Source organism: Rhinatrema bivittatum, chromosome 1 (genome assembly GCF_901001135.1).
Source record: "Rhinatrema bivittatum chromosome 1, aRhiBiv1.1, whole genome shotgun sequence".
NCBI lineage: Eukaryota > Metazoa > Chordata > Amphibia > Gymnophiona > Rhinatrematidae > Rhinatrema > Rhinatrema bivittatum.
This window is the reverse complement of record NC_042615.1, coordinates 706,158,554-706,180,296: the sequence shown is the minus strand read 5'-3', so window position 1 is coordinate 706,180,296 and position 21,743 is coordinate 706,158,554. Positions and strand designations below refer to the sequence as shown.

At 42.9% G+C, this 21,743-nt stretch overlaps 1 protein-coding gene across 3 annotated transcripts in view; it reads right to left on the bottom strand.

Moving 5' to 3' along the window:
- The window catches only part of TRIM23 (tripartite motif containing 23), a 94,242-nt gene that overhangs the window by 20,414 nt on the left and 52,085 nt on the right, over nt 1-21,743 (bottom strand). For all 3 annotated transcript variants that reach the window (XM_029576133.1, XM_029576143.1, XM_029576125.1), the window contains exons 5-6: nt 8,285-8,467; nt 7,291-7,506 (exon numbers count right to left, since the gene is read on the bottom strand). In XM_029576133.1, coding sequence (XP_029431993.1) covers nt 7,291-7,506; nt 8,285-8,467 — 399 coding nt within the window. The remainder of the gene's footprint in view (nt 1-7,290; nt 7,507-8,284; nt 8,468-21,743) is intronic.

Sequence of the window (21,743 nt, the reverse complement as noted above, 5' to 3'; positions counted from 1 at the left end):
CTTCTGCAAATCGAGAATGGGACAAAAGATGCCCTCTTTCTTGAGAACCACAAAGTAAATGGACTACCTGCCCTGCCCATGCTCCTCCCATGGCACGGGCACCATGGCACATAAATCCAGCAACCATTGCAAACTCCTCCACACAACCTCTTGCTTGCAGTGAGAGACCTTGCGAGACTTCAGAAAGTCCTCCCTGACTGGGCACAAAAGCTCTAGAGCAAAGCCGTCTCTTACTACTTCTAGCACCCAGTGGTCCGAGGTAATCTTGGCCCAATCTTTAAAAAAAAATATGGACCATCTGCCCCCTACTGCTTTTATGCAGGAGTGGGTGACTGGCTTCATTGCGCAGACTTTCCATCACCAGTCCCTTGACCGGCACTATCTCTGGAGCCTCTACGGACTCCACAAAAAGACTGCCAGTGGCCGCCAGCCGGCTTCGCCGACTCTTTCGGGGTGGCCCTGCCTGCCTGAAGCCTACGCAAATCCATAAACTGCATTCAAGTCAGGAAGACCTTCTTACTGGCCCGCTTATCCACAGGCAGCCTGTTCCCCTTTGATTCCAACTTCTTCATCAGCTGATCCAAATCATCCCTGAAAAGAAGCTTCTCTTTGAAAGAGAGGTTGCACAGCTGGGCCTTAGACCACATATCTGCTGACCAATTGCGCAACCACAGAAGTCTACAGGCTGCCACCACTGAGCAAATTCTACTGGCCGAAGTACGAACCAAATTATGCAGAGCATCAGCTACATAAGCCACCCCAGCCTCTAAACGAGTCAACTGCAAGGCGCTATCCCCTGTGGAAGTCTGATCCTGTGCCTTCTGTACCCAATACAGATAAGCTCTTTGCATCAAGCTGGCACAAAACAGTGGCCCAGAGATTCAGTGTTTCAGGTGAATCTTCAACTTAAGAACATAAGAAATTGCCATACTGCGTCAGTCCAAGGGTCCATCAAGCCCAGTATCCTGTTTCCAACAGTGGCCAATTCAGGCTACAAATACCTGGCAAGGACCTAACATTAAGTAGATTCCATGCTACTGATGCCAGTAATAGTAGTGGCTATTCTCTAAGATAACTTGATTAATAGCAGTTAATGGACTTCTCCATGAACTTATCCAAACCTTTTTTAAACCCAGCTACACTAACTGCACTAACCACATCTTCTGGCAACAAATTGCAGAGGATAATTGTGCATTGAGTGAAAAAGAATTTTCTCCAATTAGTTTTAAAATGTGCTACTTGCTAACTTCATGGAGGGCCCCTAGTCCTTCTATTATCCAAAAGAATAAATAACAGATTCACATTTACCTGTTCTAGACTTCTCATGATTTTATAGATCTCTATCATATCCCCCCTCAGCCGTCTCTTGTCCAAGCTGAAAAGTCCTAACCTCTTTAGCCTTTCCTCACAGGGGAGCTGTTCCATTCCCTTTATCATTTTGGTTGCCCTTCTCTGTACCTTCATCGCAACTATATCTTTTTTGAGATGCGGCGACCAGAATTGTACACAGTCCTCAAGGTGTGGTGTCACCATGGAGCGATAGAGGCATTATGACATTTTTCGTTTTAGTCACCATTCCCTTCCTAATAATTCCTAACATTGTTTGCTTTTTTTTTTGACTGCTGCAGCACACTGAGCTAACAATTTCAATGTATTATCCACTATGACGCCTAGATCTTTTTCCTGGGTTGTAGCTCCTAACATGGAACCTAACATCATGTAACTACAGCATGGATTATTTTTCCCTATACGCATCACCTTGCACTTGTCCATATTAAATTTCATCTGCCATTTGGATGTCTAGCCTTCCAGTCTTGCAAGGTCCTCCTGTAATTTATCACAATCCATTTGTGTTTTAACTACTCTGAATAATTTTGTATCATCTGCAAATTTGATTACCTCACTCGTCATATTCCCGGTCCAAGTGCAGATCCCTGAGGCACTCCACCATTTACCCTTTTCCACTGAGAAAATTGACCAGTTAATCCTACTCTGTTTCCTCTCTTTCATCCAGTATGTAATCTGAGAAAGGACATCACCTCCTATCCCATGATAGGAGGCAGATCCTGCTGCCGGGATCGTCGTCTTCTTCGTGACCGCCAAAACTGCAGCATCCACCCTTCAGAACCCGCAGGAGCTCCAAAGTCTCCTCCATCAGGGGATATAGCTTTGCCATAGATCTGCCCACTTTGAGGCCCACCTCCAGGAAATCCCACTCCTGGTTCACCAACTTCCTGATCTTCTTAGATAAGGGAAAAGCACTTGGAGGGCCCAGCAGCCCATCCAGGACTAGATTCACACCCTTGAGTCACCTTAACCCCCAATTCCTCCAACACCTGGGGAATAAGAGGGTGTAGTTCCTCCTTCTTAAATAAAACAGACCACTCGAGAATCATCCCCCTCCGGTACCAGAAAGTCATCCGGATCTGGGTCGTCTTTAGCTACATCCAGGTTTGCCCTGCTGCCACAGTCATGTCAGCATCCGGGTCCACCCCTTGCTAGTCCAAAAGGTTATCTTGTGGATCATCCAAATCCCCCTTGTCCCTGGGGTCCACTTCAGACTCCGCATGACGCAATCCCAGACGATGCAGTAGGTCGCTGTGCCTCCTGCAGCCCTCCTAGACTTCTTCGGCACGGAGGAAAGGCCCTTCTCTCACCCACATCCCCTTCACCTCCTTCCTTGCCAGAAATGCTTTATGCAACAGAAGCACAGATTCCGGTGAAAAGTTTTCTGGGCCATCAGTCCCCTGGAGAAAGAGGGGAAGGGTAGTATCTGAGCTCCCTTGAGGTGATGGACTGCAGCCCGTGGCCCCCTGCGGTTCCAGCCGCATCATGGGATCCCCTCAAACCCTCGGCTGTCGTCACCGACACCACCCCAGAGGCCGGAAGCTCATTTCCCCCATTTTGCACCCACTGAGGAGCCCTCCTCTCCAGAAGCACAACCGGCACAGAGAAAGCAGGGATTTAAGCGTGCAGACCACAGCCCACACGCGCGGGGCACACCTCCATGCACAGTTTCAGTGCCATTCCACGTGCTCCTGCACCAATGAACGCCACACTGTCTCCAAAGCCAGCCAGCCTTAAACGACGAACCAGGCCCATGCCCCCTAATCACGCCATGCCGGAAAGAAGCCGGCTGCCAATGCGGGGAAAAAAAAATGTCGTTTGCCGGTCAGGCAGCATGTAGGAAGCTAACACAGCCATGTCGACTGCCGCCGTACTTCAGTCTACCTCAGGACCAGCTGTTATTATCCCTCCCCCCGGGGCCCCCAGGGTATCATTGAGACCAGCACAATATCTCCCCTTTGTCCATTGAGGCTGGCAGTTCACACTGCCAAACAGCTCCTGCCCAGCTCCAGGCCATACCTTCTGCCCCCAGCTTCCTCTCCTTTATTTTAAAATTTTTTTTTTTTAAACTTTACAGGTAAGAAAATCACAGCAAAACACAGCCAGGGGTACTTCCATTAATCCAGAGCCTTGCAGACAGGGGCCTCGGAGGGTGCCAGTCCCCTGGCTATCAGGACATCCAGCACGATGCGGGTGAGCAACAGTCAGGAGTTCTCAACCCCCCGGAAGCCTGGCTCAACCTGAGAGATGGTCCACCATGGAACCTAACACCTCAGGGAGCGTCTTCCGAATCCTCTTCTAAATTTCTACTTAAATTTATTTTTTTTTTAATCTCAGACTGCAGGGTTGCACCTCTAACATCTGCTGGAGTCAGAGAAATACTGAAGAGGCTGTGGGTGGCACTCTCTGTTATGGAGCAGTGCCTCAAAGTATTGTTCTCTGACTCCATCTGCCAGTAGAGATGCAAAATCTACTTGTCTGGACTGATCTGGGTATGTTCAGGAACCAGAAAGATACTTGGCTACATAGGGAGAGGAATGGTAGGCAGAAAAAAGGAGGTAATATTGCCTTTGTGCAAGTCCCTGGAGACCACACCTTCAAAAGGATATAAATAGGATAGTGGTGGTCCAGAAAGTGGCTTCTAAAATGGTCACTGGTCTTCGTTCTGAAGCATATGGGGACCAACTTAAAGATCTAGACATATATCCCCTTGAGGAAATACAGGATATGTGCAATATGACAGATCTTTCAATACCTCTAAGATTTCCATGCACAGGTGACGGGCCTCTTTCTAAGAAAAGGAAACTCTAGAACAAGGGTTCATGGGATGGGGTGAAACGAGATTGACTCAGGAATTATCTAAGGAAATGTTTCTTTACAGACAGGGCAGTGGAAGCATGGAAGTCTCCCCTGAAGGTGACTGAGTCAAGGACAGGATCTGAATTCAAGAAAGCATAACTAAGTACAAAGGATCTATGAGGGAGTGATAGGGATTGTAGAGCTGAGCAGTTGGTGTGGATGGGCAAACTAGATAAGTCATATGGTCTTTTTCTGCCATCACATTTCTATGTTACTCCTAAGTCTCTCTCCCTACAATCTCATATATAACTTGTTAACAAGTGATCTGATAGAAGTTGATGTGAGCCCATGACAACCTAATCATAAGCTCACAGCTTGAGCTACTACACTATAGCCTAACACAACATATTTTATCCCACTGTTATTTATCGACAGCTGTTCAGATACTGTTGGCATTTCTTTTAACTTTTTTTTAACTTGTTTAAATAAAACTGAAAAGTGTAATTGCATTAAATGCCAAAATACAAGAATTTACATTTGCTTAAAACCATGGTGTATCCTCAAGTCAGACTCACATCCATACAAGAAATGTTTAAAAAGTATATGAATGAGGTTTTGAAAGTTCCATTAGAAGCTACTCCTCCTCTTACAAAGGTGTACTACATTTCATCAAATAAGATCAATTAAGAGCAAACATCTCCTCTAAATGTAATGGAGCTCCTTGAGTCATCTGCTGATCAGAAGGTGGAAAAATGTGGAACTGTATTAGTAAAATTCGTTTTTCCCTCGGATAGGGACACAGTTCTTAGGTTATTCCTACAAAATAGAAATGTTAAATTCTGTAATTATCAAATTTGGATATACCCTGATATTGTTAGAGCAACACAGCGTAGAAGGAAAGAATTTTTGGCAATGAGACAATTAGCTGTACAAATAGGAGCCCAAATGATAATTCGTTACATAGAAACATAGAAACATAGAAATGACGGCAGAAGAAGACCAACCGGTCCATCCAGTCTGCCCAGCAAGCTTCACACATTTGTTCTCATACTTAACTGTTTCTCTTGGCTCTTAGTAACCTTATGTTCTAATTCCCTTTTCACCCCCACCATTAATGTAGAGAGCAGTGCTGGAGCTGCTTCCAAGTGAAATATTAAGTTTGATTAGTTACCCAAGAAAATGCTTGTTAAGATTAAACGATGTAAAATATGTATATTTTGATCCGGCAGATTTAAAAACATTCTTAGAAGCTAAGATCTTAGTCGGGGGTAATGCTGGATAAGAAAGTTGCCACAATGTAGAAAATGGGATGTTATACTTTCTTTTTCCTAGATATAATACTTTAAGATGGCTCGATTTACAAAGATTGTTTACTGCTAAATTTCATAGTAAATAGGATATCTATTGATTAATTTATAATAGAAGATATTATTGAATTGCTAATTCCTTTTTTTTCTCTTTTTGTTTCTTTCTTCTAATTTTCCCATTTATGGGTAACTTTATTTATGTTAAATTATCCAATATTATTTACTTGAGCATTGTAAGAAAATAGATATCCGCATTCTATTTTGACATGTTATGTCATGATATTTAAAAATTTATTAAAGAGTAAATTAAACCATGGTGTAGCAGCTGAAATACAATAAACATGCTTAAGATCTGGCTCCACGAGGAGCTTGAAAGCAGTCTCTGCGGATGCTTCCTGCATTTGTAGAGTTACAAGAAGGCTTAAGTGAAGTGCTGCTGTCCCAGAAGATGGTGATGCATTATTTCTTAGGGCAGTAGAGTAAACTAATGTACACTAAAGTGGCTTAGAGAAGAAGAGTAGTACGATTTGGCTGTGCAGTCATCTGACCATATATAAATTTAAAAACTTAAATACATGGAGGAGGGTTAAATGTACATATATCCAACTGGTATACTTAGATTTCATGCTTTTTAATTTCACACATCTGAGTCACCCTCATACCAGCAGAATAATCCAAGCCGTTCATTGCAGTTGAAAGGCCACTAGAAATTTAATAATGTGTGAGGGGGTGCATGTGCGCAAGAGAGAGGTAGCCTGTGTAACAGGGGGTTTGCATGCAAGAGAGAGAGCCTGTGTGCAGGGGTTTATGTGAGAGAGAGAGAGAAAGAGAGTCTGTGAGAGGGAGGGAGAGTGCACATGAGACAGAGAGGAAGCCTATGCGCGAGAGTATGTGCATGTGTGTATGAGAGGGATATGAGAGTGGGGTCAAACTCTGGAAAAAGATGGCTGGGGTGGAGACAGTAGAAGAAGTTGAGCCTGAAGTGGAAGGGAAGCAATAGTGGAGTGCAGAGGAGTTGGGGCCTTAGAGGGCAGAGTGAAAGGGGTCTGGCCAGGGGAGTAGGGAGAGAGGGAAACACAGTGTACTTTTAGGGGAATTCTGCTCAAAATATTTAAAAAACTCTGCCTCTAAGTAACAGCTTTTCTCTATTACATTTTAAATTAATTATTCAGACTGTGATCTGTTATTTTGATCAGTATAAAGTATGCAGAATTTTAAAATTTTGTGCACAGAACTTCCCCAGGAGTAAGTATGTTACATATACTACCCCAGGACAAATAAGAGGCCTTCACATCTATCTCAAATATTGTTTTTAAGCTTTTGAATTCAGATGACCCCTTCTCCCTTGCTGATATATTGAGAAGGTATATTCCAAGGAGAACTTTGAGAACACAGTCAGATAATTTGTTAATAGTACCACTAATGCATGGGTACAGATTACAAATTACTCATCTTAGAGCCTTTTCTCATGCAGCCCCCACTTTGTGGAATGCTCTCCCTCTTGAATTGTGTCTTCAAAAGGACTTGAAATCCTTTCGGAAAAAAGTTGAAAACTTTTTATTTTGAAGAAGAATTTAATTTAAATTTTTGTTTTGATTTGATTTTGTATGTCATGTGAATGATAATTTTATGTTTATTATGCCTGTTTTGTTTTAAACCACAGTGAACCACCTAGTGGAAATCTAGTAGTATATAAATATTTAAATAAATGAAATAATGAAGTTACAGGAGATAGAGACAGCACAATACCACCTGATTCAATGAACATTGATTGGGTCAAGATGATTATTCACAGATTGCTGCTTGTAGCAAAGTAAAAGCTGTATTCACTACCTACCTGTTGCAAGGTCTTCTCACAGTGGAGACAGGCAGTTGAGACTTGCGACAGCAGGATAGTCATGTCTTCTTGTTGTTGCCTAAGCCAAATCAATCTCTCCCTCACATGCGCATCAACAACACTAAGCGCCATTTCTTCCTGACGACAAAGGGTCTCATGTAAATCAGAAAAATATGCACGTACACATGATCGGGCATTCTCTGCAGTACCTGGAACCTATAATATTCGTTAAAACAGACAGGAATAAAAGTTACTTTCTGAAAAGCAGTTACAAAAGTATAACCCCATATGGAAAGGTCTGAATGGTGCAATAAGCGTTAAAACAATACTTTACCTACCATTGCAACACCAAGGGTTGTGTATTAAGGTATCTATACAGTGTTGAAATATCCAGGTAAATAGCATGGCCTAGGCTCCTTTAAAGCAACAAGCACTAGAACATTCACCTATTAGTTTTGCACACATCTTAGATCACCACTAAAGGCTAATACAAATATTTAAAAAATATATATAATTTCTGGGCCATACAGAGGACCTGGGTTTGAATTCCAGGCCGTCTTCCATGTCCCAAGCTGGCCAGGGCAAGGGATGCCACACATGCAACACTCACAAGCCCTGAGGGAATGGAGTCTCAGCCATTGCCCAATGGCGACAGCTAGTGGCTAGGCTTAGGGTTTAAGTTAACCAGGTTCTGGAAGAAGCCGTGATTAGCAGCTCCTGACCAAAGAGCTGTCATTGAAATGGTTTAGCCAAGTTGGGAGGGGGATATAAAAACACAGCAAAAACCCCCAGGTAGTTGTGAATGAAAGCTCATGGTGCCAATATGCAAGAGGCTGGTTCTGACTGAGCAGGAAGCCCAGAGAGGAAATTGCCAGAAAAAAAAATAGGATCTGCTTCAGAAAATATTACAGTAGGTGACAATGTCCCCAGCATTCTGATGATGTAAAGCCACCTTAATATCATATTTCACTAGGATATGAAATTTGTTTCTTACATGTTCAGTGTGAGCTATTCCAATTCCATCTTCAACAATCTGTTCTCCTCCTTCAATGTGTTGAACAATGCTAACCAATTTCCTGGAGTACTCTGAGATTTCCTCTGTGAAGGTCCTTATACAGTGGGCCATGTCCAAAATGGAGGTGCGAATCTGGTTTGCTTCTGCTTCCAAGACAGCATGCTAAAAGCAAAACCAAAGAACAACAACTTAAAACCAAATCTAATACTAAATGTTCAATGATGTTTTCACAGTAGTTTTCACAGGAAATGAGCACAGAAAGAGACCAAACTGGCCCATCTAGACTATCCAGTTGAGTTTATTTCACTTGGGGTAGACAAGCATAGAAAATCCCATATTCAACCCAACATCAACCCTCTTCTATCCACCTCCATGCCAATATCTTGTCTTTTACTTGACCTTTCAACCCTTTTCCTAACACTACCTGGTACATCTGCCCCAAGCACAGCTAGAATCCACCAAAGCTCTTGTTCATATTTTATCCCATTCTGAAGCATTCCAAAGAGGTAGAGGCACAAACCTATTAGAGAGCTTGGAGCTAATTTAGAGATTACATAAAAACTGGAAGCAAGTAATTTCACAGAATTGAGTGCAATTCTTTAATAAAGGTCCTGGAGCAATAAAAAAAATGAGATAGGTAACTTCATGGTTTGATTTATAATCTAAACACACACTGCTGTGCAGTTAAATCATTAAACAAAAGAAGAAATGGTGGTTACAGCCTTCAAAAGAGTTAGGTCACCTTAACCATCTAAACATGTTGGTAAAACTAATGGTACTGTAAGCCATTCAACTTTAACTTAGCATGTGCTCAAGCCCTTGGATACTACATGTATAAAGTATGTGTCATTTACGATTTATTTATTTATTTAAATCTTTTCTATACCGTCGTTAAGAAGGATCCGTCACAACGGTTTACAATAGGGCAAATAAAATAAGGATGCTGAGATATATTAATTTACACAGGTGCCGTAATGATTCGGTACATAGTTTTCTAAATGATATAATTGGTTTGTGATACAATACTGTCCAGGAATTATCAGTTTAAAAACAATTCTAACTTTATAAGTGTCAGGATTAACCCGACCTACCTCAGCTTGATTCAACTGCTGATAAGAAAATTATTCCTTACCTGCTAATTTTCGTTCCTGTAGTACCAAGGATCAGTCCAGACGGTGGGTTATGTCCCCCATCCAGCAGATGGAGTCAGACTAAAAACTTCTGAGGGTGTAGGACCAGCATTAGATAAAATGCAGAGAAGACTACTGCAGTGGCAGACCCTCCCCCTCTATCTCTAACAGGTAGAATCCACTTACTTAAGATGGTGGAAGTACCCAAATGGTTATACCTATTGCAAATGCTCCTGGTCTGGTTAACTAACATCGACATAAAAGCCATCAATAAGCAATCCGCAATTTTATTTGGAGGGGTCGTAAAGCGAGACTGGCCTTTAGCCATCTCACCCGGGCAAAAGAGGAGGGTGGCTTGGCATGCCCAGACCTTAGACGGTACAACCTTTTGTGTATGATGCGTCATATACGAGACTGGGTCTTAGGTACAGAATATTTTTCTCTTACATCCTTTTTACAAGCTAGCTTCCAGGGTTTCTCCCCGGCAGTATTGATACAATTAGAATCCGCACATTTACCAGCGGACTGTAAGCAGCTTTTCTTGGTGCACATGGACAGACAAGCTTGGTCACACTTATGTAAACGTTTAGGAACCTCGTCCACCCACACTGCTTTTCTGCCCATCTGCCACAACTTCCATTTCATCCCTGGGAGGGAGCACACAGTCTTTCAGCAATGGGCTTCTAAGGGACTTTCAGCAATGGGTGTCTAATAGTAACACATACTATTCAAATATTGCAGCCTAACTCCAATTATGTGCATAGTTTTCAAGAACTCCAAACACTTTATGATCTCCCACAGAGGGATTTTTTTGCTTTCCTGCAACTTCGCCATTATGTTTTAACTTCTGGCCTACATAGGTTTTCTCCCAGTATCAGGTCTCAGCTGGGCAGCCTACTGGGCTTCCATTTAAAGATGAAAATATCTTGCACTTTATTCTCAAAGGTAGTGAAACAACTGCTAGACACCAATGCATTTGCGGAGATCAGTGACAGATGGCAGGGAGTTGAGGATCTGCAGATCTCGCCAGACATTATTAAAGCGTACTTGGGAAACATCAGGATCCTCACGGAGAATGCTAACTTAAGAGAACAGCAATTTAAATTTATATGGCAAATATATATCTCTACTGAGCAAGCATATAAATTTGGAATTAGTGACTCTCCAAAATGCTTGAAGTGTGGGGATAGTATTGGCGACTACATGCATAGTTTCTGGTCGTGTACTAAGCTTAAGGAGTATTGGGCTCAAATCACGGACTTCTGCAATGTAGTATGGGGCAGTAATATTCCCCTACACCCCCAGATACGGCTGATAGGTAGCGATCTAATGCCCCACATTTGGCTTCCTATAATTCTTACCTTATTTGTGAATAAAGCAGGGATGTTAGCTAAACAAGTGATTTTGGCAAATTGGGTCTCAGGGGACAGCCCACAATTTAAACATTGGTTGAATAAGATGATTAAGCTGGTGGCATTTGAACAGATGACAACAAATTCACAAACCCAAAAGAAGAAAACAGAATACTCAGATTTGGGGGCCTTTTAACAATTATGCACACTCCGAAGTGTGAGTGCGACGCTGGAGTATATCGGCACTGACTACCTGAGTTTAGAGTGAGGGGGTGTCATCCTTCCCTTTGCTGTCTCTTTCCATTTATTTTAATGCACGCTCTGGGTTTATAATATAACTGTCTCAACCATTGAAGAAAATGACCCCCGAATCCCATCTTCTCCAAAGTTTTTTTTTTTTTTTAGAATATACAAGCATTTAAATACTCGATTAAGAAAAATATTGGTAAAGACACAACAAAATATCACCAATTGAAACAATAACTATTACATGTAATTCTTCAATAAGTGTCTATGATACCTTATTCTAAGTCCTCTATAATGGGGAAAAGAAGACATGGAAATATAACAAGGCATTGTTTTCATAATTAAGACAAGGAAATATTCGACGAACAACAAGGTTCCTAATTTTTAAACAATTGTTAGATTTTACTGAGGAGTTACACTTATACTGTTCAAGAGAACTTCCTTTTGTTTATCTATCAAAAGCTTTTTTAACTGTGAGGGTTGATAGAAACAATATCTAACTTTTTGATGTTCAATACAACATTTACAAGGAAACTTCAGTTTATATGAAGCTCCTAGTTTCATTACTTCAGCTCTTAAGCTGAGGAATTCTTTCCTCCTCTTTTGGGTTTCCTTTGTTACATCCTGATACATTCTTACAGATAATGAATACAACTTTTCTCCTATATTCCTAAATAAAAGTTTTTGAACCCATTCCTTATCAGTATTTAAAAGAAAGGAGATTATTAAAGTGGCAGATTGAGCTAACTCCAAATTTGTAGATTCTAATATATCAGTGATATTTAAAGGAGTAGTAGATGGTGGTTCCACCTCTTTATCATTTTTATTTTTCCACTGGGGAATATAATATATCTGGGTTAATGGGGGTAAGGCTTGCTGAGGAATTTTCAATACCTCTGTAGCATATTTATTCCACAACTCTCTAGCTGAGAGATGTGGAATTTTAGGAAAATTTACCAACCTTAAATTCCTATTTCTTTGTTGGTTTTCCAACCCCTCCATTCTCCTAGAAAAATATTGATTCTCTTTTATAATTGATTCATTCAGATTTTTTAATGTCTTTAATTCACCCGTGTTTTTTCCTATCAATTGATCTCTTTTATTATCATCTGTTGATATTTTATTAATTTTAAGTTCCATATTCTCAATCTTGCTCACTATTGGGTTCAATTGGAGTGTTACATTTTTATTCATTATAACCAGGGCTTCCCAGATGGTTTCTAAGGAAAAAACTTCAGGTCTCTCTATAGATATTGTTTCTATTTTCACTCCTCTTTGCTCTTGAGCTTGAAGAGATAAGGAACCCTCAGGTATAGTCCCATCTGGTATACTAGTAAAACTAGTATGTTCTGCTATCGATACTGAAGATGTTCCCAGTCCATTACCCAGCTCACCTGCATCAACCGCAGGTTGTGGTTTGTCTGTGTTCAGATCAGATCTTATAGATGCAGGATTCACAGGAGGGAATCTAACTTCCGGCGATAGAGAGATCTCAAGTTCACGAAATTTTGCCGTGCCTTCCTGCAGAACTTCAAGTGATTAATCACCCGGTCGTAAGGAAACCTTTCTAATGTGGGCATTCATAGGGCCCAACACTGGACTAGTCAAGTTATCAATAACCGGCCTTTCCCTTGCCCTTCTTTTTCGGGCCGAGTGAGGCATTTTTTCAAACAGTAAAGGTATAATAGAAATACTGATACTTATCTTGACTGGGTTGATCGTCTATAGCCTGTTTTCCCCAATTGGAGACCAACGGTAGCGATTTCATGTGCAATAGTAATCCAAAGTCTATCCTAAATCCATCTGAATCCAGGCGAAGCCAGGCAAAGCCTTTTTAGCGCGCGCGACTTTGGCAGCGTGCCGGCATCGACTGCGCGCCGCTAGTGGCCTGGTTTTGTAAGACCACTTCCTGGGTCCCGCCCTCCACATCGAGGGACGCACTGGAGTCTCCGTCCGGGCAAGTGGCAGTCCTTACCCCGGATGATAGCAGGTAATGGCAAACAGGAATCGCTCCCTCTTGGTCTCAGCACGGTTTCAGAAGGGCCCGGCTTTGTAGGACCACTTCCTGGGTCCCGCCCTCCACGTCGATGGACGCACTGGAGTCTCCGTCCGGGCAAGAGGCAGTCCTTACCCTGGATGATAGCAGGTAATGGCAAACAGGAATCGCTCCCTCTCGGTCTCTTCTCCAAAGTTTTAAACAAATATGGCCAGTGCACCATATCAAAAGCCTTTTTGGCATTGACCAACAAGGCTACCATTGGGATATTATGTTTTTTTACGAACCATATATTATCTAGTATTTTATGGACGTTGCCCGCAGCAGTCCTCCCCGGGATGAACCCCCGCTTGATCCGGATGAACCAATTGCACAATAAAGCAGTTTAATCTGTTTGCTAAGATTTTGGCTAGCAGTTTTACTTCAATATTTAAGAGCGATATTGGTCGGTATGACCCACATACCGCCGGGTCCCACCCTGGCTTTGCTAATATGGTAATTCCACCGAGTAGAGGTGCCAACTGCGCAGCATAACATTTATAAAGCCAAGGAATACATCCGTCGAGTCCTGGAGATTTACCAGGCCGGAGTGACTTAATGGCTTCTTGAATTTCCCCAAGTGTAATTTCTTTATCTAAGAATTGCCTTTGAGAGGATGTCATCTCCGGCAAAGGAATATCATTTAGATATTGCTCTATCGCACTACCTGTAATTCACTTATCCGCACTGTAGAGAAGGGAATAACATTAATGAAAGCTGTTTCGAATGGAGGTATTATCAGTCAGCAAAGTGCCCTCTGTAGATCTAATCTTTAAGATGGTGGATTTGGCTTGCCTTCATTTTAGGGTATGTGCTAGGTATTTCCCAGCTTTGTTTCCCTCCCTCAAAAAAAACCTGTGTTGCGCTAGTTCAATCTGATGAGTAATTGCAGCGAAATCCAACTCAGCCAATTGGGTGCGGATATCCCGTATCTTTTGGCCAACCTGTTTTCGTGAACTATCCTGATGCTGTACTTCCATTAAATGTTTTAGTTGGCTTAGTAGGTTATTACGTTCCCTCTCCTGTTGTTTCTTAATATAAGAGCCTCTGGCAATAGATGTCCTGCGCAGCACTGCCTTTAAACATTCCCAAACTGTCCCTAGGTCAATTTCCCCTGTGTCAGTTTTAATGTAATCCTGGAAGTCCTTTGCAATCTGTGTCTTAAATTCCCCATTTTCCAACAGGGAGTCATTGAGCCTCCAGAACCTCTGGCCTCCCTCATAGTTCTGCAGCCTCAATATAAACCATATTGGTGCATTGTCTGACCACATGATAGTAGACATGGTGGAAACAGAACCTGAGTGCATCAGTATCGTATCAAGCATGAACATGTCTAATCGAGAATATCTGTCATGAGGGTGCAAATAGCAGGTATAGCTTCTCGAAGAAGGGTACCCGAACCTCCATATTTCAACCCCTGACACGAGTTCCATTCATTTTTTTTGAGAGCTTGCCTGGATTGCTTAGAATCCGCACTCTGAGCTGTAGACGTATCTAGGGTTGGATTAATTGTAGTACTGAAATCGCCCCCCATAATGACACTCCCCTCCATTTTAGTAGCTACCACATCGTATAGAGCAGTGAAAAATTCCTCCTTCTGCGTGGTAGGACCATACACGTTCAGTAGAGTCACTCTCTCCCCCCCTATTTTTAGCATGAGCAGCATATAAATCGACTCTTAGGGTCATAATGGGTGCTAAGAACCTCATGATGGAGATCTTTATGTATTAGTATGCTGACCCCCGTAAATTTTTCTGCAGCTGTTGCTGCTGCCCAATACTGGTGAGAATATCTATCGGACCGCATCAACCCCTCCATACTGTTTCCGCAGGTGTGTTTCCTGGAGATGTGTCACATCAGCTTGCAAACGATCCAACTCTTTAAATAATAACCTTTTTTTTACGCCCAGAGTTTAGCCCTTTGACACTGAGTGAAACAAATGTAAACGTGGTCATGACGACAATCCAAAATCCCCCCAACTCTTTTGCCTAGAAAAGTAACAGAACAGTCTCCCCTGTGTGTCAGCAAGCTCTTCCCAGTCCAAATACCTAAGCTCAAGACAGCAGCGCTCCACTTATCGTAACCATTCCCTTTATTGGTTTTCCTGGTATTGGCTTTTGTCTTGAACATATAGGATAGACCCCTCCTCTCTACCAACCCCTCTAAGTACCTGGGGAACTACTTTCCGTTCCCGGTTCCGAATGGAGGAAGTAGCCATGCTGGGAAGCGGGTCAACCCCACCCCGGGGCTTTCCCTGCAACTAATCAGTAAGTTAAACCTCAAAACTTCAGGAACCCATTATAGACCAAAATGCTGAGTTTCCATGTAACAAGGGTGAATAGCTGCTAATGAAAAGCTCTCAACTGATGGCAAAAACTGTGTACTATCTCTCAGTCCTTTGAAAAGACTGTCAAGGGCTATTCGTCTTTGCCCTCCGTGTTCTTCTGAAGTCTGCGGCCCCCCTTGGTAACTCGCTGCCAATGAGGCGTTTCCCCTCTGTTCCCTGAGAGTTTCTTAAAAGGTAGTAGAAGGTAGATCCACCGCTATTCCTGCTGCTTTTAATATGTCAGCCGCCTCTGACACTGTGCGAACAGGGTGCGAAGTATCTCCCAGCTGGAACCACAATCCAAACGGGAAAAGCCATCGATATCGGGTCATTGCCGCCACCAGCGCCGTAGTCACTGGTTTAAAGTCCAGTCTCTTCCTAAGGGTTGATGCTGCCAAGTCTGCGTAGATCGCCACAGAATTGCCTTCCCAGTTCCACTCTCTTTGTTTTCTAGCAGCTGTTGCAATTTGCTCCTTATATGCATAGGAATGAAAACAAACGATTATGTCCCGTAGCTTACTGCCCACTTTAGGCATCAAGGACTGTGTGCTCTCTCTATATTGGGACTTGGTCGCACAACTTCACTTTGGGCCTCTGTCACCTCCAAGAGTAGTGTACAGATCTTATTACCTGAGAGTAGTCAGTGTATTCGGCAGTCTCTGGTATTCCTTTAAAGTGCAAATTACAGCGCCAAGACCTATTTTCAAGGTCTTCCATTTTATCAGCCAAATCCGTGCTGCTGGACTGAAGCTCACTTGCGCTAAGCTGTAGATTTCGCCACTCCTCATGGGCATCCAAGCGCGTATCTACCTCATCCACTCTGCGGCCCAGATCAGAAAATTCCTCTCGGAGCCCCTGCATCACTTAGTAACTTCCAATTTATAATTTTTTATGTCCTGCCGCAGCTCTCCGAACCAGGAACGCATCTCCGCTCGGTGGGGGGGAAGGGGGGGAAGCTCAGCATCCAAGAGCTGCATGTCACCTCCGGCTTCCCCCAGGCCCTCGACTCAGTCTTCCGCCGCCATTTTGTTGCAGTCCTGGTCTGTTTCTTCTCCACTCCTGATATGAGTATTTTTTAAAGTCCACTACTTTTTTTTTTTTGCTGCCATGCACCCCACCATATCTGCTCCCTCCTTATATTTGTAGTTGTCAGTTCCGCTTATTTTTTCACTTTTTTCCCCCGAACCAGCCCTGCGGCACGGAGAGCTTCGCTTCAGGCATCAAGCATGGGAAGTGACGTCACTTCCTCCTCCTCCTGCAGTTCCTTGTTCTTGTTGAGAAACCCCTTCATGTTTGCTCCTTGAGAGTAGGGATGTGCATTCGTTTCATTCGTTTCATACCTTCCCCATTATATGCCAATTAGACATGCATTCATTTCATGTGTTTCATATTACATGCTTGTATACGAAACGTATGAAACGAATGCACATCCCAACTTGAGAGTCCTTCATGGGATGGGAGAGGTTCCTCCATTAGAAGGGCTAGAGGAATCCAACAGGGCACCCTCACTGGCTTCTTCAGCACTGCTGACAGGCCACCTGTCTGCTCAACTGACATGGAAGGTGGGGAGGCCTGTGGCTCTTGTGGGTCCCTGCACAGTCTACCGGTTGCATACTGGACATAGGGAGCCTGCCACCATTGGTACCTTCTTGATGCCACAAGCCACACAATTGTGGTCTCTCATCATGGCCTCAGGGGTGTGGCCTAATGAGGCAAAAAACACACAATGCGAAATTCAGAGTTTTGTTCAATGAGGGCTTGTACCTTCATTGTCAGGAGGCGGTCCAGTTGTGGGGCTAGGCCATTTCTCAAGGGATGGTTCTCAGAGATACTTACCTGTCTAGAGTGGAGAACGTGAATTGGTTGGTGCAGTGCAGTCCCTAGTGAATTGGTTGGTGCAGTCCCTAGTACTAGAGTACTAGGGAACTCTAGTAGTGGATCTATTTGTCTCCCAACAGGAGCATCCCTCTATTCTGTTCCAGACAGAGGCACACAGCAAACTAAACTTAGATGCTTTTGCCCAGCATTGGGGCAGAGGTCTTCTATACGCATATCCTCTAATTCTGCTAGTGGTGAAGCTCTTGTTGAAGCTCAAAGAAGACAAGGGGACTTTGATTCTCATAGCCCCCATTTGGCTGAGATATATCTGGTTCCTGCTCCTACAGGAAATGCCCTTCTGGAAATCGATCAGGCTGATAGGACCCCAGATATCACTTAGTATCAAGGAAGTTGTACCATCCCTACCTAACGTCCCTATTGTTTTCCACTTAGATGTTGAGAGGTTCATTCTGCAATCCCCTTAATGTTTTGAAGGATGTCTTATGTTTTTTTGGCTTCAAGAAAAGCTTTCACTAGGAAGTCCTGTGGACTGAAGTGGATGAGGTGTGCTCTAGATTTTCTCCTGCTCCACACAAACACTGTTTATCTTCCACAGTTATTTGATGCTTGTCTCAAGGGCAACTCAGTAAGAGTCCAGCTTAGTGTGATTGGCACATACCATCACCATGTAGAAGGTAAGACCACCATAGTCAGGCATTTTGTAAATACATGTGGAGCAGATGTCTGCCCAAATGGTAGAAAGCAATACTGGAGGTGGAGGTTTCCTACTCTGAATCTGAGATATCCCGTGACCAGGAAAAACCTCCATATGAACATAAGCATCTTTTAGACTGTAACTGCAGAGTTAGTTCCCTTTTTGAAGGAAGGAATTAAGTTGCCCAGGAAAACCATCTTGAATGCTTCTCCTTTGATCAATTTGTTCAAGGATCTTAGGTCTAGGATGGGACGAAGTCCCCTTGTTTTCTTTAGAATTGTAGAAGCAATGCCCTAAAGCCTTATAACCATGTACTCAGGAAAAATGGAGGTCTCTGGTCAAATACAAAATGGACGTTTGACCTATTTTTCTCTGCAAAACTATGCAGACAAACTGGACTTTTCTGTCAAGGCAGCCAAGAGTCTGGCATGATTGTTCTACATAAACAAACATATTTGCAGAGCTGCCTTGGAACAATAGAGGGCTATGCTTTGAAGACAGGCGCCTGGCCTAGGTGCTTAGAAGACTGGGTTTTACTATCCACCAACCAGCACTGATGGGTTCATCAGCAAGATGTTTGTCCTGTACTCCTGCCCAATGCCTCTCTGCCCCAGAGTAGAATGAAGAGATAAAGAAAAAAAAACCCCACATTGAAAAGATGGACCATTTGGCCCAATCACACTGCTAATTATGGACTTATTTTGCAACAAGTCACTGAAAAAGTGTGTTTATAATGTGAAGAACAAAAAAAAAAAAAAGACAGGGGGGACAGGAATAACTGAAGCCAATCGACATCCTTCTGCCATAATCAGCCACGGAAAAAATGATTACCGTTTTACTCCAGGCACAGGGTCTATCCCCAGTCAGGCTGATTATAGTTCATGCAGACAGCAAGGCCAGTGTGTTTCATCAGCCAGTAGCTGAAGCCGATCCTGTAACAGCTGGCCTGCTCGAGATTCTCAGCACAGATTACCTGGGTGATGTTTTGGGCATTTCTTTACAAACTCTTACCAGTGGAAGCCAGATAATATCAATTAACTACTGAAGTGCAAGTTGCAGTTACTTTGATATGCAAGGGTTTTGCTGTTTACTTAATATAAAATATAACCTAAGAACAGAATAATTTCCTATTCTAAAGTTTTGCTAGCTTGTAATCCTTCCTCTGACAAATCAATAAGAAGTTGTACTGAATTCCTAACACTATCCCTAATAAAAATTCCATATCTAAGGTAAACTGTCTCAAAATATTATTTGAAAGATTCAGATCAAAATAAAGAGGTATAGTTGGTGTATAAGATTTATATGCAAATTATAGCCTACAGAGTCAGGAAATACTTGAAGTATCATTGCTGCCCTCTTTGCCTTAAGGACATAAGAAATTACCAAACTGGGTCAGACTACAGGTCCATCAAGCCAGCATCCTGTTTCCAACAGAGGCCAAACCAGACTACAAGTACCCATACATTAAGTAGATCCCATGCTACTGATGCCAGTAATAGCAGAGGCTATTCCCTAAGTCACCTTGATTAATAGCAGTTAATGGACTTCTCCCCACAAAAACGTATCCAAACCTTTTTTTAAACCAAGCTACACTAACTGCACTAACCACATGGACCCTTGGTCTGACCCAGTATGACATGTTCACATCCTCTGGCAACAAATTCCAGAGCTTAATTGTGCATTGAGTGAAAAAGAATTTTCGCCAATTAGTTTTAAATGTGCTACTTGCTAACTTCATGGAGTCCTTTGGCTATTAGGAGTGTGGCGTGGTCCATTTGAAGCACTTCTAAGATAGGTCTAGGGGGCCAATTTGGTAAGAGACCAATAGGTTCAATTTGTAACCTCTTGACAACGTGGAGGACACACATGTCCAAGGTTATACTAGGCCTATGGCTTACATAAAACCACAGCCTGTCCCTGACTGGTAAGGATACTGGGATCTACCTATGCTCTCTGCGGTCCAGACAAAACCCCATCCCAGGTACTGACTGGGATGCAGTCTGACTTAGGTGCCCCCCCTGCTGCCTTGGATGGGCACGAAGGGCCTGTTGCGACTGGGACCAAGGGGGCAGAGGGCAATGCCTCCTCAGGTGGAAGTGTCTCCTCTACCCTGACCTCAGGTACCTCCTGAAGAAGCAGCAGTCTGGAATAGCTATGGAGAGATTTGGAGTGCTGCACAATGATTTCAGATCTGTTACCTCATCATTGACTCTATGTCCAAAGAGAATCTCTCCACTGCAGAGCATGTCAGCAAGTCTTCCTCGAATTTCTAGACAGAAATCTGAAGCCCACAGGCAGGGGAGTGTATGCCCCTAACCCCACAGTAAAACACACTCGATATTTCAACAACATCATATTTTCTGCACCCCCAACCTTTTGTTCACCTGCTTCAGGATATTCCGCCTGTACTGGCTATGCGGGAAATTAGCAAAGCTTCCTGAAAACCTCTCCTTCCAGGTGTTGTGCATCAATGGGGACTGATGCAGATGCTTCCTCAGCTTCCCTCGATGCTATCTTCAAATGGGAGGAGTCAGATGTTGATCTGTCTCCGGGTTACCTAGCAGCCACAGACATTGAGGGAACTGCCCCTAGCCCCCCTCCCCCCCATTGGTGCAGCTCCAAGATCCTTCGATGTCTATGCAGATTCCGATTGATCAATCTTCCAGGACCTGCATAAAACATTCCATAAGCTGCAACCAGTACTTTCATCCTTTTGGATGAAGTTCTCCACACCTGCAGTATCCCTAGACATCATGCAATGCCCGCAAGCATAGGACACATTTATCATGGAGGTTCATGACAGACATGGTCCTGCTGCATAGAGGGTACTGCTGGAATCTGCTAGACATGTTGGAGCAAACTATAAGGGTATCAATGGCTGGCAGGCACAGACAGCCCCACCATCCTGGGGGAACAGCAGCGAACAGAAACTTAGAAAAACGCTGAAAACCTTTACCCAAGGAACCACAAGGAAAGAGACTACAGGACCTCATGATGGACAGAACAAAGCTAAAAGGAAAATGCATGAAAAACCCGTACAAAATTTCAGAAAAGAGGCAGCTCAAATGCAATCCACTGCTCCATGGAAAAAGAGAATGAAGGGACACTGTGTGAACATGTGGCATAATAGCATGCTGTGAGTATGGCCCAGTGAGGCTCAAAGTTCTAGTAACTGATATAATTTTTCTGTGCTGGGCTCCTTCAACTGACATCACCCATATGTGAGGACTACCATTCTGCTTGCCCTCAGAGAATATATGAATAAAACAAAAAATCATATCCAAATACTCAGAATTACATCTTAAAATAGCCCAAACATGCAGTACAGATCATCATAAGAACAACCTACTTCTTAACGAGGATATGAATAATATAATCATAGACCTGATGATAGTGATTCATAAAATTAAAAGTTTTATTGTATTTGCACAATAAAATCCAACTTATTGGTGAAAAAAAATTCACCTGCTGTATCATCTGGTGTTTAACTCCATATGATGCAGAAGTAGCATCCACTTCTGTTCACTTAGACATTCACCGAAATATACAATTTGACTATTTACAAAAGAAACATGTTACTATTCAAATGTCAAATGAACTCTCTGGACAATAACACAAGCATTGTTTCTTCTACAAGGATTAAGCTCTAGAGCAGAATAACTGAAAAGATATGAACATGTCTAGAGACTTTATTTGCAGGCTGGTTAGTGTGAGCGTTTCCAATAAAGTGTCAGCATACAGCTACATGAAAGGACTAAATGGAGAAATTATTTACCTGATAATTTTGTTTTCCTCAGTGTAAACAGATGGACTCAG